Source organism: Ranitomeya variabilis, chromosome 3 (assembly GCF_051348905.1).
Source record: "Ranitomeya variabilis isolate aRanVar5 chromosome 3, aRanVar5.hap1, whole genome shotgun sequence".
Taxonomy (NCBI): domain Eukaryota; kingdom Metazoa; phylum Chordata; class Amphibia; order Anura; family Dendrobatidae; genus Ranitomeya; species Ranitomeya variabilis.
This window is the reverse complement of record NC_135234.1, coordinates 366,323,130-366,339,262: the sequence shown is the minus strand read 5'-3', so window position 1 is coordinate 366,339,262 and position 16,133 is coordinate 366,323,130. Positions and strand designations below refer to the sequence as shown.

The 16,133-nt window shown below is 48.6% G+C and overlaps 1 protein-coding gene across 1 annotated transcript in view; it reads right to left on the bottom strand.

The window, feature by feature from the left end:
• AKIRIN1 (akirin 1) overlaps window positions 1-14,143 on the bottom strand; it is a 29,788-nt gene extending 15,645 nt beyond the window's left edge. The window contains exon 1 of the mRNA XM_077295934.1: window positions 13,393-14,143. Within this exon, the coding sequence (XP_077152049.1) occupies window positions 13,393-13,594 (202 nt within the window). The 5' untranslated portion in view covers window positions 13,595-14,143. The remainder of the gene's footprint in view (window positions 1-13,392) is intronic.
• Window positions 14,144-16,133: the final 1,990 nt, after the last annotated feature.

Below are 16,133 nucleotides of genomic sequence, written 5' to 3'. Positions count from 1 at the left end.
AACGTGTGTATTTTTTATTTTATTGTTTTAATTTTTTAATGGTGCATATGGTGGGGTGATTTGAACTTTTATATATTTTTAAAACTTTTTTCTACTTTTGGCATGCGTCAATAGTCTCCATGGGAGACTAGAAGCTGCGACAACCCGATCGGCTCTGCTACATACAGGCGATGATCAGATCGCCTGTGTGTAGCAGAAATGCAGTGACGTCACCGCTGCGCTCTGCTCTCACTGTACGGCGGCACTCAGTCAGAGCAGGAAGCAGACGGCAAGGGACCTGACGGACATCAGATGGTGAGTATGTACGGTTTGTTTTTTTTGGTAACCAGGGTAAACATCGGGTTACTAAGCGCGGCCCTGCGCTTAGTAACCCGATGTTTACCCTGGTTACCCGGGTGCTGCAGGGGGACTTCGGCATCATTGAAGACAGTTTCAACGATGCCGAAGTCGATCCCCTGATCGTTGGTCGCTGGAGAGAGCTGTCTGTGTGACAGCTCCCCAGTGACCACACAGCGACAAAACAGCGACGCTGCAGCGATCAGCATCGTTGTCTGTATCGCTGCAGCGTCGCTGTGTGTGACGGGGCCTTAAGGGGTTCTCTGAGAATGAGATCACATGACATCCCTGGTGTAATTCAAACTGCAGCCTGTCCTAGTCACATGTCAGTACAGGCTGTAGACTGAAGGCATATAACTCCCAAGCCCCCGTGGGTCAACTGACAAGAGCTGGGAGCACTGCTGTCATGAATGAAGAAATACATCTTTTCCTAGATGAGCAGGGGTTATCTCCAGATTCATCCTCAATGTTTATGCATTGGGTGCAGTCAGTCTCTGAGCACTGCTAGAAAGCTGGCAGACTGATGGACGAGAAGGATGAAGATGGATATCTCCTTGCAGAGAACATCATGGGTAAAATATTTCTTCACACTTGACAGCAGAGCTCCTGGCCACCAACTGCAGTATGTGTGATACTGGTTTGGTGAGACACAGGTCTTGGGAGCTGTATGTCTTCAGTCTGTAGCCCCTACTGACACGTGACTAAGATGGGCTGCAGTTTGAATTATATCAGGGCCTCCATTTTAGGTCATTTGTGCAGAAGCCATGAACTCCTGAGGTTGTTTCCTCATCCAGTTCCAGCCTCTAACTTTGCGAAAAAGAAAAACATCCGAGTGATAGTGTAGCTTCATCATGCAACAGACAGGAACAGGAAACTGGCAGTGGCACACAACATTAAGATTTGCTACAACATGACACTAGGTATAAGCTGTGCCTTATTTACTACACTACGCCACCTGGAAATATGACATGATATCTCCAAGTCCACAGTGCTCCCATTCTGACACAAGAAAGTGACAGTTCAGCCAATCTCTTGCCGATTTAAATGATTGAATGAGGACCCTGTAGCATCAGAAAGGTAGTTGTGTGTAAAGAGGATGGGGTAGTAATAATTTTTTAAAGGCTGTTCTTATCTTATGAAACGTTATCCCCTTAGATCTCAGTTCAGAGCCTCTCCCCTTGCCAAATCAGTTCTCATACTTTCCACTTCCATACTTTTTGCAATAGCCCAAAACACCATGTCTGCAAAATGAGATTCTGATTTGTCTTTTATCCCAAGTCATATTGCAAAATGTGTTAAACAGCTGATTGTGACTTGTAGGATCGGTGCTTCCAACAGGTGGCGCTATAGAGTTCAAGTCCTCTTTCTCCCTGAAGAGGCCATTTGCATATTTAATTTGTTAAGACACTTAAAATAAGCAAGCTTGCAATTTACTAGCTTTATCTGTCTGCTGTTATTCTGAAGTGAGCGCTTTTATCTTTTAGTGTACAGCTGGTTTCCATGGAGCTCGTGCACTAGTGGCTGCCCATACCCTGGCATAGTGTGCAGAAGTTACGTTCTAGGAAAGGGGTTCTCTCCCTCTCAGCTCCTGAAAAAGACGCAGTTATAAGTCACCAGGCAAGCAGCTGTCGCAGCTTTTCCCGGCTCTCACTGACTGGAGCTGTATGCTTGTTCAGATGCCCTGCTGTCTCTACCTGTAAACATAGTGATCGTGCAGATGCAAGAGCAAGCCACTGAAAGCTGCTCGTGTTACAGCAAAACTTGTGCTGAGCTTTATAGATATATCTCTTTATAGAAAGATATTTGAACAAATTATTAAACAGCATGTATGCAAGTACTTCGAATACAGTAACCAGAGCTGTATATCGACTTCAAGTCATGGGTCATATTCCTGGACCTAACAGTAGATGTCCTTTTACTGGAAGGGAGTGTGGAACCACTACATGACGAAAAGCAAGTGGGAGAGGATATAGGACCAATAAGCACTGGGAAGCCCCCAAACAGGTTTCCCCTAGCTATATTGAAAGAGTCACACAATTATACTTCTTCACTGCATGTACCGAGTACAACCTGAATTCCCAGATACGTCCCCCAAATGTCACAGGGGACGAGAATGGTTTTTTTCACCCAAGTGGTTCAGTTCCTACACGACTGCATGGGATTATCCCTCACATATGACCCTAGACTTGCCTATGATTTATTGACCCTGAACAATAACAAGGGACTGTGGATAGATTAATACTCACCGAGGTTCTATTTATGCCCTGAAAGTGTGTGGCTAGACACTTGAGGATATCCTGAGTTCTAACATTTTCAAAATGAAAATAGACTGAAAACCTCTTCCTTGCTTAAAAAAAAAATTATAGTAATAATCATCATCTATAAACGATGCAGCTGCCCTGGAAAATGCCAAAGAATTTGGGGTAGATACCGACTACCTAACCAGTGGGTGCTGTGCAGTGATGGCTTGGTGGCCAAACCAGGGGAAGAGAGGGAGGAAGATTTCTTGGACTGCACCTTCTTCTATGCATTCTTTAAGCCCACTGTCAACCTCTCTCGCTAAAGAGAAAGACAAGCAGCAGTGACTATTGTGCAACGTAGTTTATTTGGTACGATTCTCAGTTTGTGGGCAGAACCCACTAACATCTGCAAGGAGTTTGTATGTTCTCCCCGTGTTTGCGCGGATTTCCTCCGGGTACTCCGGTTTCCTCCCACATTCCAAACACATACTGATGGGGCTCACAATCTAGATTCCCTATCGGGGACAGTGATGATGTGTGCAAAACTGTAAAGCGCTGCGGGATATGTTAGCGCTATATAAAAATAAAGATTAATATTAATATACTAGATGGTGGCCCGATTCTAACGTATCGGGTATTCTAGAATATGTAGGTACTATATTACACAGGCACGTAGTACATTACACAGGCACGTAGTACATTACACAGGCACGTAGTACATTACACAGCTACATAGTATATAACACAGAGCACGTAGTATATTGGACAGTCACGTTGTATATTGCCCAGCTACATAGTATATAGCAGAGATGTAGTATATAACAGAGCCCAAGCAGTATGCAACACAGCCCACGTAGTATATAGCAATATTTAAACTATATGCTTGGTTAAAAAAAGACTTAAAATAAAAAATAAACATATACTCACCTTCCGAAGGCCCCTTGAAGTCCTGGCGCCTGTGTGTGGTGCACGCGGCAGCTTCCGGTCCCAGGGTTGGTATGAGCGCAGGACCTGTGATGACGTCGCGGTCACATGAACGTGACGTCATGGCAGGTCCTTCTCGCATAGCATCCTTGGCACCGGAACCTGCCACTTGCACTGCCAAGGACAGCGTGCGACGTCGGAAGGTGAGAATAACTTTTTTTTATTATTATTATTTGTAACATTAGATCTTTTTACTATTGATGTTGCATAGGCAGCATCAATAGTAAAAAGTTGGTCACACAGGGTTAATAGCTGCGTTAACGGAGTGCATTACACCGCGGTCCGTTAACGCTGGCATTAACCCTGTGTGAGCGCTGAGCGCTGACTGCAGGGCAGTAAAGCAGCGGCCATTTCGCTGCCAGACTATGGCCGTCGCTGATTGGTCGTGGGCGTTTTGCCACGACCAATCAGCGACTTGGATTTCCATGACAGACAGAAGCCGCGACCAATGAATATCCGGGACAGACAGACAGACGGAAGTACCCCTTAGACAATTATATAGTAGATGTTTTGAAATATTCTATTGAGGTTCTCTATATTTGCCCTACATTACTTTTAATACTGTTATTACAATGTACTAAATGTTTATATTTGCTCCTGTTTGTTAATCTGCTGTATCCTTTATACTTGATGTGCTTAAAAAAAAAAAAAAATGTTGATATCTGATCAAACATTTAATTAACTCTCCTCTAATGGGAGACACACGGGCAGTCCGTGAATTGCAATTGGAGATTGGACAAATGATCAAGGACATTTGAAAGAGCCTTTAGGAATAATTAAAAGGCAGGGAAAACAGGACTGGTAGCCCAAGCTCGGCGGTCCCCGGGAGTCTGCCAAGGACCAGAATAAATGATATAGTGGGCCGTAAGGTTCCCCAACTGAGCCAGATAGACATAATCAGAAAAAGTCCAAACAAAATCCATGCTATGATTTTGGTCCTTTTGCCTAACTGAAGTCAGTGACTGACAGGTTTATCCTTTATTGTAGTTTTGGGGGATTCAGGCAGAAGCCTCCTATGAAGTCAGAAACTGGCACAGGTATGGCCTAAAGCCTGTCTTAAAAAAGCATTTCCATCAAAATTTGTATGGTCTTAAATGGAAAACAGAATTGGGTAGAAAGGAAAAATGAGCAATTGTAAGTACACAATGCTGTATAATATCATGATTGCAAAATATTAAGAGAACTAGATGGTGGCCAGATTCTAACGCATCGGGTATTCTAGAATATGCATGTCCACGTACTATATCGCCCAGCCACGTTGTATATTGCCCAGCCATGTTGTATATTGCCCAGTGATGTAGTATACAGCACAGAGCCACGTAGTATATTGCCCAGCCACGTAGTATATTGGGCAGTCACGTAGTATATTGCCCAGCTACATAGTATCTTGCCCAGCCACGTATGTCACAGGTTAAAAAAATAAACATATACTCACCTTCCGCAGGCGCGTTGCAGTTCTGTCGCCTGTGTGGGGTGCAGGCGGCAGCTTCCAGTCCCAGGGTGTGATGACGTAGCGGTCACGTGACCGTGACGTCATGGCAGGTCCTTCTCGCACAGGAACTGTGATGACGTCGCGGTCACATGACCGTGACGTCATGGAAGGTCCTTCTCCCAGACCATCCTTGCCACCGGAATGTGCCGCTTGCATGGACCGGTCACCGAAGCATCGCGAGGAGCGGGAAAGGCGGCGGAAGGTGAGTATATAATGATTTTTTTAAATTGTTTTTAACATTAGATGTTTTTACTATTGACGCTGCATAGGCTGCGTCAATAGTAAAAACTTGGTCACACAGGGTTAATAGCGGCGATAAAGGAGTGAGTTACCCGCGGCATAACGCAGTCCGTTACCGCTGGCATTAACCCTGTGTGAGCCGTGAGTGCGGGGAGTATGGAGTGGGGCCGGGCACTGACTGCAGGGGAGTAGGGAGGGACTAATCGGACTGTGGCCGTCGCTGATTGGTCGCGGCAGCCATGACTTGGATTCCATGACAGACAGAGGCCGCGACCAATGAATATCCGTGACAGACAGAAGGACAGACAGACGGAAAAACCCTTAGACAATATATATATATATATATATTTTTTTTTTTTTTCACACACACATACATATCTATCTATCTTTGATGGGAGCATTTCTTTAACCCCTTTCTGCCATTTGACGGAATAGTACGTATCAGGACAGAATCCTGCATGAAAGCCAGGACATGTCAGCTGTTTTGCACAGCCGACATGTGCCCACAATAGCAGCGTGCAGAATAGCGATCCACCCGCCTTAACTAGTTAAATGCCACTGTCAAACGCTGACAGCGGCATTTAAAGGTAAGGTATCGCGTTTGTAGATCATTAATAAATCACTGTAATGTAGCATAACATGCTGCTATAACCAAGTTTTAAATGCATGTGAAACAGATTTCGTGTGTTATATGTGTTTAAAGAAGGAACTGGGGGCTGACATCTTGGTTTTGCAGCAGTAGCAGGGCACTAACAGTGTCATTTTACAGCACCCCATGGACATAGGAGATAATAGACCGGCGCTGACCCTATCTTTAACATTGGAGAGGTGTTAGCAGTGAGCTGGGCACGCCTCTGTGGGCTGCACAACTCACTGCTGTAGGTGTGACTAGCAGCCATTTTACTATAGCCCAGTGCTCTCTGCCAAGCTCCACTTACTCTCTATCACAGGAGCTGCATTCCCAGCCTGCAGAGAGAGAGGTGACACCTGACACCTCTCAGCCATACAATGTATCTCTCCCCTCCCTCCACAATGCCTGGCCATTCACTGCAGACCTGGAGCTCCTTCTTATCTTACTGAGGGATGAGTCACAGACAGCTCTGCACAGACAATGCTGCTCCATACACACCACATAAACTATGTAACTGTGCTTCTGATGCAGTAACTGCTGGTGATAGCAGATCACAGGGCAGTCACACACAAAATGGCGCTGCCCTGTGATGCTGCTCTTCATTCTGCCCCAGGGATATTAGACCACCCAAAAGGGGAGGGAAATGCTGATGTCAGCAGGTACTGCCCAGATTTTCCAGCTAACAGTAAAGCTGGTAAGTCTCACTATAGCTGCTTGAGGTCTAAAACGGAAAATGCTCCCCCTAGTGGTCAATATATATATTTGTAAGAAAATATATAATATTTTTCATATAGAAATGTTTGCAAACAGTGCAAACATTGCATTAATACATTTTATTTACTATTTTAAGCTTAATTTCACAAAAAAACAAACTACAAAAAAAACTGGTGGCACCTTCCCTTTAACAAGCGCTTCCGGCCAGAAATGTGCGCACCAGTGACCCCTGTCACGTGGCCGGAGGTCATTGGTGCGTTGGCTTAACAACCAGAGGTCTCCTGAAGACCTCTATGGTTGTTGATGCCAGATTGCTGTGAGCGCCACCCTGCAGTTGGCGCGCATAGCAACGCAGTAAATATGCTACATAGCAGCGATCTGAGCATCGCCCCTAGGTAGCAGAGCTGATCAGGCTATGCCAGCTTGTAGCCTCCCATGGAGGATATTGAAGTATGGCAAAAATAAAAACAGTTTTAAAAAATATGAAAAAAAAAATAAAAATATAAAAGTTCAAATCACCTCCTTCAAAATAAAACAATAAAAAAAATATGAAACCTACACGTTTGGTATCGCCGAGTTCAGAATCACCTGATTAACCAGATCGCTAAACGGCACAGCGAGAAAAAAATTCCAAACACCAGAATTACTTTTTTTGTTGCCGCGACATTACATTAAAATGCAATAACGGGCGATCAAAAAAACGTATCTGCACCAAAATGGTATAATTAAAAACGTCAACTAGGCACGCAAAAAATAAGCCCTCACTCAACATGAAAAATGGAGACGCTACAGGTCTCGGAAAATCGCACAATTTATTTTTAGCAAAGTTTGGAAATATTTTCCACCACTTACATAATAAATAAAATGTTTGGTGTCTATGAACTCGTAATGACCTGGAGAATCATAACGGCAGGTCAGTTTTAGCATTTAGTGAACCTAGCAAAAAAGCCAAACAAAAAACAAATGTGGGATTGCACTTTTTTGCAATTTCACCGCACTTGGGATTTTTTTCCCGTTTTCTAGTACACGACATGGTAAAACCAATGGTGTCGTTCAAAAGTACAACTCGTCCCGCAAAAAAATAAGCCCTCACATGGCCATATTGACGGAAAAATAAAAAAAGTTATGGCTCTGGGAAGGAGGGGAGCGAAAAACGAAAAAAGCTCCAGGGTTTAAGAGGTTAAGTCAGGTTACGTAGACATGTCTGCCATGAGCTTCTGACACATAAGCCAAATGTAGCCTATAGTGTCCGGTGATCCTCTGTTGGGGTGGAAATTTTTTTTTTTTAGTTGTGTAGGAAAGCACTGCAGCCTAAACAGTAATAAAGTGGGCTACCCTAAAAAAAATAAATAAAAAAAAATACTGAATATGACACTTTTTTGAAACTGTAAGCGACAGGTCGGCGCCATTAGGCTAAGTGCACACGTTGCAGAATTGCCGTGGAAATTTCCGCGACAATTCCACAACTCCTGCCGTGAGTATATCGCATGCGGATTCCCGCTAAACACTAGCATTTTACAAGCGTAATTAGCTTGCAGAATGCTAGCGTTTTCCAAGCTTTCTGTAGCATCGCTTGGAAAACTGATTGACAGGTTGATCACGCTTGTCAAACAGTGTTTGACAAGTGTGACCAACTTTTTACTATTGATGCTGCTATGCAGCATCAATAGTAAAAAGATCTAATGTTAAAGGGACTCTGTCACCTGAATTTGGAGGGAACAATTTTCAGTCATATGGGCGGGGTTTTCGGGTGTTTGATTCACCCTTTCCTTACCCGCTGGCTGCAATATTGGATTGAAGTTCATTCTCTGTCCTCCATAGTACACGCCTGCGTAAGGCAAGATTGCCTTGTGCAGGCATGTACTACGGAGGACAGAGGATGAACTTCAATCCAATATTGCAGCCAGCGGGAAAGGAAAGGGTGAATCAAACACCCGAAAACCCCGCCCATATGACTGAAAATTGTTCCCTCCAAATTCAGGTGACAGTCCCTTTAAAAATAATAAATACAATTTTAAAAAAAAATTGTTCTCACCTTCCGACGTCACCCGATCTCCTCAGCGGTGCACACGGCGGCTGGGATGCTGTGTGCGAAGGACCTGGGATGACATCATGGTCACGCGTCATCATCGCAGGTCCTTCGCACACAGCATCACAGCCGCCGCGTGCACCGCTGAGAGGCGGGAGGACTCCAGGGGCCATCGGAAGGTGAGTATATCACGATTTTTTATTTTCTCTCTTTTTTTTTTTTTTTTTTTTAGCAATTATATGGTGCCCAGTCCGTGGAGGAGAGTCTCCTCTCCTCCACCCTCGGTACCATCCGCACATGATCCGCTTACTTCCCACATGGTGGGCATAGCCCCATGCGGGAAGTAAGCAGATCAATGCATTCCTATGCGTGCGGAATCCCCGCAATTCTGCAAAATTAATGAACATGCTGCGGTTTTTTCCAGAATGCGTTTCCGCTCAGGAAAAAAACGTAATATGTGCATGCAAAATGCAGATTACATTCTTCTTTTAAATAGGATGCTTAATGTGAGCGTTTTTTTAGGGTTTTTATAGCCAAAAAAAAAAAAAAACGTGAAAAATCCAGATCGTGTGCACACAGCCTTATATTGATTACAATGATACCTGGTGATGAAATCCGTCTTGTGGTTGTTTAATCTTTATTTGTAGTTTTCAGTTAATGATATGCCTGTGCTGCGGGACGACCTGTGGGGCTCTGCTTAGATATTCATAATGAAGACTGCTAACAGGTCACTGATACCTCACTGACCTGCCCCCTAGTTAACATAATGAATATTATTTTAGCAGCACTTTTAGCAGGCAGGTGCCAGTGCTGCAGCATGAACGCATGTAAAATGTGCATTTAATTATTTTATTTGTTGGTATGAGTTCAAAAAAATAAAATATTATTCAGTCTCAATATGGCGTCAGCCGCCCCTGCGCAGTATTATCTATTGGAGATCCAACAGATGCTACTGCACAGGCAGCGCCATCTTGGTGGAGATTTTTTATATTTTTTTATTTCTCTAGCAAGATGGCACCGGTGGCACCTGCGCAGTGGCATCTATCAGATTGCCGATAGATACTACTGCGCAGGCGCAGCTGGCATCATTTTTTAAACAGAATTTTTTTTTTTCTGAATGTATTTATACTAGCAAATAAAATAATTAAATGCACATTATACATGCAGTCATACTGCAGCACAGGAACCTGCCTGCTAAAGGTGATGTTTTTCTTCTTCAATATATAGAATATTCAGTATGTAAACTAGAGGGCAGGTCAGGGAGGGATCAGTGACCTGTCAGAAGCCATACACATGACTATCTAAGCAGAACACCACAGGTCGCCCCACAGCACAGGCATATCATTAACGCAAAACTGAAAATACACATTAAACAACCACAAGACGGATTTCACCAACCAAGCTATCAGTGTAATCAGTATAACGGTGCCGACCTGACACTGTGTGTAGGTTACTGTGCAAAATGCTGCTGACAGGTTCCCTTTAGTGTAAATGTATATACAAAGAGTGGATACATTATTGAAAGGTGCCATCGTACCCTGGCCAAATGATGGGCTAAGTACACGGGGCAGCATGCACGCAGCCTAAAACTAGCCATAAATGAAGAGGCTAGGCGAATAGCTATTCTTTCCAATCCCCCTAGACACAGGAACGCTCTCCCTGGCTGAATGTTCCCCTGTTTATGAGAGCCACTGCCAGAGGATTCTTACCACACTACTACAAAACAGAAAAAAATTAGGATTTTGAATTCCAATGCCCCAATGTTTGTGTCCCGCAACAATCTATGGTGGTGGGGGAGGTGAACGGGACAGCAGTGGGCCCCCAGACCCATTAACGTATCTAATGTTTATGGGGGCCTTAAAGAGGTTAGCCGCTACCTGAATCCAATCAAGCTAACCCATCCTTCCCGCAGAGGCACCAGGTGATGGTGGCCGATGCCACTGTGTCATGTGCAGGTTTGCAGCTGCTTGTAGGATTTGGTCAGTGCAGTCTGCACAGGACAGGTCGCACCAACATTTTGAACAGCGGGGCCAACATCACAGGAACGGGGCCACTGCGAGCGTTATATACTGGTTTATTTTATAAAAGGACAGAACTAGATGAGGCTGGACTCGCCCAGTAATGGACTGCCCCCTAAGCCCAAACCAGCAATCTGCGCTTACTATTTGGCAATTTCAGATTTGCAAAACCCAAACCAAACATCCCAACCCGGTCCCATCAGCTGCCACCAGGGATATGCAGTGCTACCCCTCACGCCCCGGTTACCCCGCCAGTGACCCCTGCTGGCCCCTACAGGCAGCCACAAATAACCCTGTCCCTACAGCTGCCACCAGGGATATGCAGTACTGCCCCTCACGCCCCGGTTACCCCGCCAGTGACCCCTGCTGGCCCCACCAGGCAGCCACAAATAACCCTGTCCCTACAGCTGCCACCTGGGATATGCAGTGCTACCCCTCACGCCCCCGGTTACCCCGCCAGTGACCCCTGCTGGCCCCACCAGGCAGCCACAAATAACCCTGTCCCATCAGCTGCCACCAGGGATATGCAGTACTGCCCCTCACGCCCCGGTTACCCCGCCAGTGACCCCTGCTGGCCCCTACAGGCAACCACAAATAACCCTGTCCCATCAGCTGCCACCGGGGATATGCAGTGCTGCCACTCACGCCCCGGTTACCCCGCTAGTGACCCCTGCTGGCCCCACCAGGCAGCCACAAATAACCCTGTCCCATCAGCTGCCACCAGGGATATGCAGTGCTACCCCTCATGCCCCGGTTACCCCGCCAGTGACCCCTGCTGGCCCCACCAGGCAGCCACAAATAACCGTGTCCAATCCGCTGCCACCAGGGATATGCAGTGCTACCCCCAACGCTCCTGGTTACCCCGCCAGTGACCCCTGCTGGCCCCACCAGGCAGCCACAAATAACCCTGTCCCATCAGCTGCCACCAGGGATATGCAGTGCTACCCCTCATGCCCCGGTTACCCCGCCAGCGACCCCTGCTGGCCCCACCAGGCAGCCACAAATAACCGTGTCCAATCCGCTGCCACCACGGATATGCAGTGCTACCCCTCACGCCCCCAGTTACCCCGCCAGTGACCCCTGCTGGCCCCACCAGCCAGCCACAAATAACCCTGTCCCATCCGCTGCCACCAGGGCTATGCAGTGCTACCCCTCATGCCCCGGTTACCCCGCCAGTGACCCCTGCTGGCCCCACCAGGCAGCCACAAATAACCCTGTCCCTACAGCTGCCACCACGGATATGCAGTGCTACCCCTCACGCCCCCGGTTACCCCGCCAGTGACCCCTGCTGGCCCCACCAGCCAGCCACAAATAACCCTGTCCCATCCGCTGCCACCAGGGATATGCAGTGCTGCCCCTCACACCGCTGGTTACCCCACTAGTGACCCCTGCTGGCCCCTACAGGCAGCCACAAATAACCCTGTCCCATCCACTGCCACCAGGGATATGCAGTGCTACCCCTCACGCCCCCGGTTACCCCGCCAGTGACCCCTGCTGGCCCCTACAGGCAGCCACAAATAACCCTGTCCCTACAGCTGCCACCAGGGATATGCAGTGCTGCCCCTCACGCCCCGGTTACCCCGCCAGTGACCCCTGCTGGCCCCTACAGGCAGCCACAAATAACCCTGTCCCATCCGCTGCTACCAGGGATATGCAGTGCTGCCCCTCACGCCCCGGTTACCCCACCAGTGACCCCTGCTGGCCCCTACAGGCAGCCACAAATAACCCAGTCCCTACAGCTGCCACCTGGGATATGCAGTGCTGCCCCTCACGCCCCGGTTACCCCACTAGTGACCCCTGCTGCCCCACCAGGCAGCCACAAATAACCCTGTCCCTACAGCTGCCACTGGGGATATGCAGTGTTACCCCTCACGCCCCGGTTACCCCACTAGTGACCCCTGCTGCCCCACCAGGCAGCCACAAATAACCCTGTCCCTACAGCTGCCACCTGGGATATGCAGTGCTGCCCCTCACGCCCCGGTTACCCCGCCAGTGACCCCTGCTGCCCCCACCTGGGATATGCAGTGCTGCCCCTCACGCCCCAGTTACCCCGCCAGTGACCCCTGCTGCCCCCACCAGGGATATGCAGTGCTGCCCCTCACGCCCCGGTTACCCCGCCAGTGACCCCTGCTGCCCCCACCAGGGATATGCAGTGCTGCCCCTCACGCCCTGCTGCCCCCACCAGGGATATGCAGTACTGCCCCTCACGCCCCGGTTACCCCGCCAGTGACCCCTGCTGCCCCCACCAGGGATATGCAGTGCTACCCCTCATGCCCCGGTTACCCCGCCAGTGACCCCTGCTGGCCCCACCAGGGATATGCAGTGCTGCCCCTCACGCCCTGCTGCCCCCACCAGGGATATGCAGTACTGCCCCTCACGCCCCGGTTACCCCACCAGTGACCCCTGCTGCCCCCACCAGGGATATGCAGTGCTGCCCCTCACGCCCCGGTTACCCCACCAGTGACCCCTGCTGCCTCCACCAGGGATATGCAGTGCTACCCCTCATGCCCCGGTTACCCCGCCAGTGACCCCTGCTGGCCCCACCAGGCAGCATCCGCCACAAAGAATGGATTGCTCTTAGAATCCGTCCAGGCCTGGGGTCTGCGGGCAGCTATGGCCAGCCTCCATGTTGGCTCCCCACCCCCAGACAATCCTGCACACACAATAAGCACACAGCCATGCTAGCAGCCATGACAGCCGCGACCTACCCGGGGTGAGCCGGCAGTCTCCTCCCAGCTGGGGCAGTGGGGACGGCTGGCCCGCCTGACTCTCCTGCCGGAGGCCGCATCTCTGAGGGGAAGGGGTGGCCGGAGATCCGGGGAGCGGGGTGCACCGACGCCGCTTGGGAGACTGTGGGCTCAGCAAGGCCTCAAACTCCATCGAGCGTTTTAACGTCGCTCCGCAAGCCATGTTCTCCTCTTCGTAGAAACCCGCCGAGTCCGGTGTATGGCTGCTGAGGGGGTAGACCAGGCACAGAAGCCGGAGACCTAACACTGCTGCTTCCTCACGGCTAACTTCACACCACAGCAATGGCAGCGAATGGCGACTCCTCCCGGCAACCGGCCAACTGCCGCGATTGTGACGTCACGAGAAGGACCACACCACTGCATGTGGGGAAGGGCGGCTGGCAGCTCTTCCCTCGTCGTCACACAGCGCAGGAGGCTTCTTTAGGGCAATGTTACCTGGCTACCAGCTGTGTATTGGGGTATGGAGTCGCCTTGTGGCTTTGGCCTCAGTATAATATCCCCCCCCTTTGCACACGTAATGGAACGCTCCAATACAAATGTGAACACTTCAGAGGCAGAGGTCAGAAGCTGGGGCGGCTTCTCACAGGGAAGCAGGAGGGTCTGTGTCCGGGCACCGGGAAGGGTGGGCGGATAAGCACTCAGGCCTGAGGCAACAAAGCTGCTGTGCTTAGTCCCAACGTTAGGGGTGTTTCACCTTCTATTATCCCCTGTTGTGTCACATGGTGGAAGGCGAGACAGGTGGGCTTACTATCCCCTGTCCTATGGACATGGCGGAAGGTGAGACCGGTGGGCTTACTATCCCCTGTCCTATGGACATGGCGGAAGGTGAGACCGGTGGGCCCCTGCCTATGGACGTGATGGGGCTTTGGCAACTTGATAGGCCTGAGGGTGAGGCTATCTGTCTATGGAGGTGGTCTGGAACCTTTCATGAGGTTATGTTTAAAAACAAAAGGAATTTAATGTTTTTTCTATCCTTCCTATAAAAAAGCCAGAAACGCATGAAAAAACGCCATGAACACGCTAAGATTTTTTTTTTGTTTTTAAAAGGCCAGCAAGGCAAACTGTGGCAGATTTACTAATCCTGTACAATAGTTCAGAACGTAAACTAAGGCTACATTTACACTTGCTGTATCTCTGCAATTTTCACGGCCTGCCGCAATTACGGACCCCAAAAAACTTGTGGATCGCCGTTTTTCGGGTTCCCAATACTATAGCAAAAGTATTGGGGGGAAAAAAATGGTGGTTAGCAAAACCGGAAGTCACGGTGCACCGCAAAAACAACCTTTTGTTGTTTTTGCGGCCCCATTGATTTACAATGGGGGGGCCGTGTCCGTAAGGCTAGGTTCACATTGCGTTAACAGCAGCCCATTCAACGCATGCGTTAACGGGCTTCTGTTAAACGCAAGTGCCGATATGTCATCGCGCTAGCGCAGATAGAGCTAGCATATGCTCTATCTGCGCTAGCGGTGACGGACCCGGAAACGCTGCAGCCCGCGTCCCCGGGCCCATCAGTCAATGACGGCACATCGCTAGTGCATTCCCATTGTGGGCGTGCGCTAGCGATGCGTCCGACATAGAACTTAATGGCGGCGTTAATGGACTACATTACACCACGTTGTAACGTAGTCCGCCTAACGGACGCCTATAACGTAATGTGAACCCAGCCTAAGCCGTGAAAAAGATTGAGCAGGCTCAATCTTTTTTCACGGCCCTCACGGCGAACTGTGAATTATTGCGGCCTGTTTTTGTGCCCCCATAGAAATTTATTGGGGCTGCAAAAACGGGCCGCAAAATCACGACAAGTGTAAAAGAAGCCTTAGGCTATGTACACACACTGTGGATTTTGATTAGTTTCCGCTGCGTTTTTGGCCACACGGATTCGCATCAAATCCACAGTGTAGTGCACAGCCAATGTTAGTCAATGTGAAATTGACATTTGTTGTGCACATGCTGCGGAAAAAACTTGCTGAATCGCGGCTTTTTTTGTTTCCGCAGCATGTCAATTCTTTTGGCGGATCTGCAGCGTTTCTGCACCCATTGACTTCCATTCAGTCAGGCAGATCCGCAGATGTAAAAAAGATCTGTGGTTTAACTGCACTTGAAACGCTGCAGATTGGGAGGAGGAAGTGTGTGGGCGGAGCTATGTGCGTGTATAGTGTGTCCCTGTGTGTGCGCGTGTCTGTGTAGGCATCCATTGTCTGATGGGAATGCTCACAGTGACCTCATTGACGATGATGGGAAAGTAGTCCCATCAGACAATGGCTGTGTTCAGTAGTAAAAACAAAACATATAGAACATACAACTTATAACATATATAAAGTACATACACATAACAGAGTACATACTCGCCAAACACCTACTTCCCAAAGCCCTCAATTCTCCTGTAATAAAAATAACATAATAAACTAACCTATTCTTACCTTTCCGCCGTAGTCCAGTTAATATCGAGTGTCCCACGACGATCTCCCGTGTAGAACACTGACATCGGGCGATGTCAGCGCTCTACAGGGGCCCCGCGATGAACTGAATTGGGGGTAATTCTCTGCGATGTATATCCCTCCGCTGCTGCCAGGAGAGAGGTCACAACTTAATTTTCACGCCGGCAACGCTGTGTGAGAAAATTCCCACGCAGGATTGCCGTAAAGCGAGAGAATTAACTCGGGTAACCTCTTCAGTGATGCACTGGAGGAGCCATTGTCTCT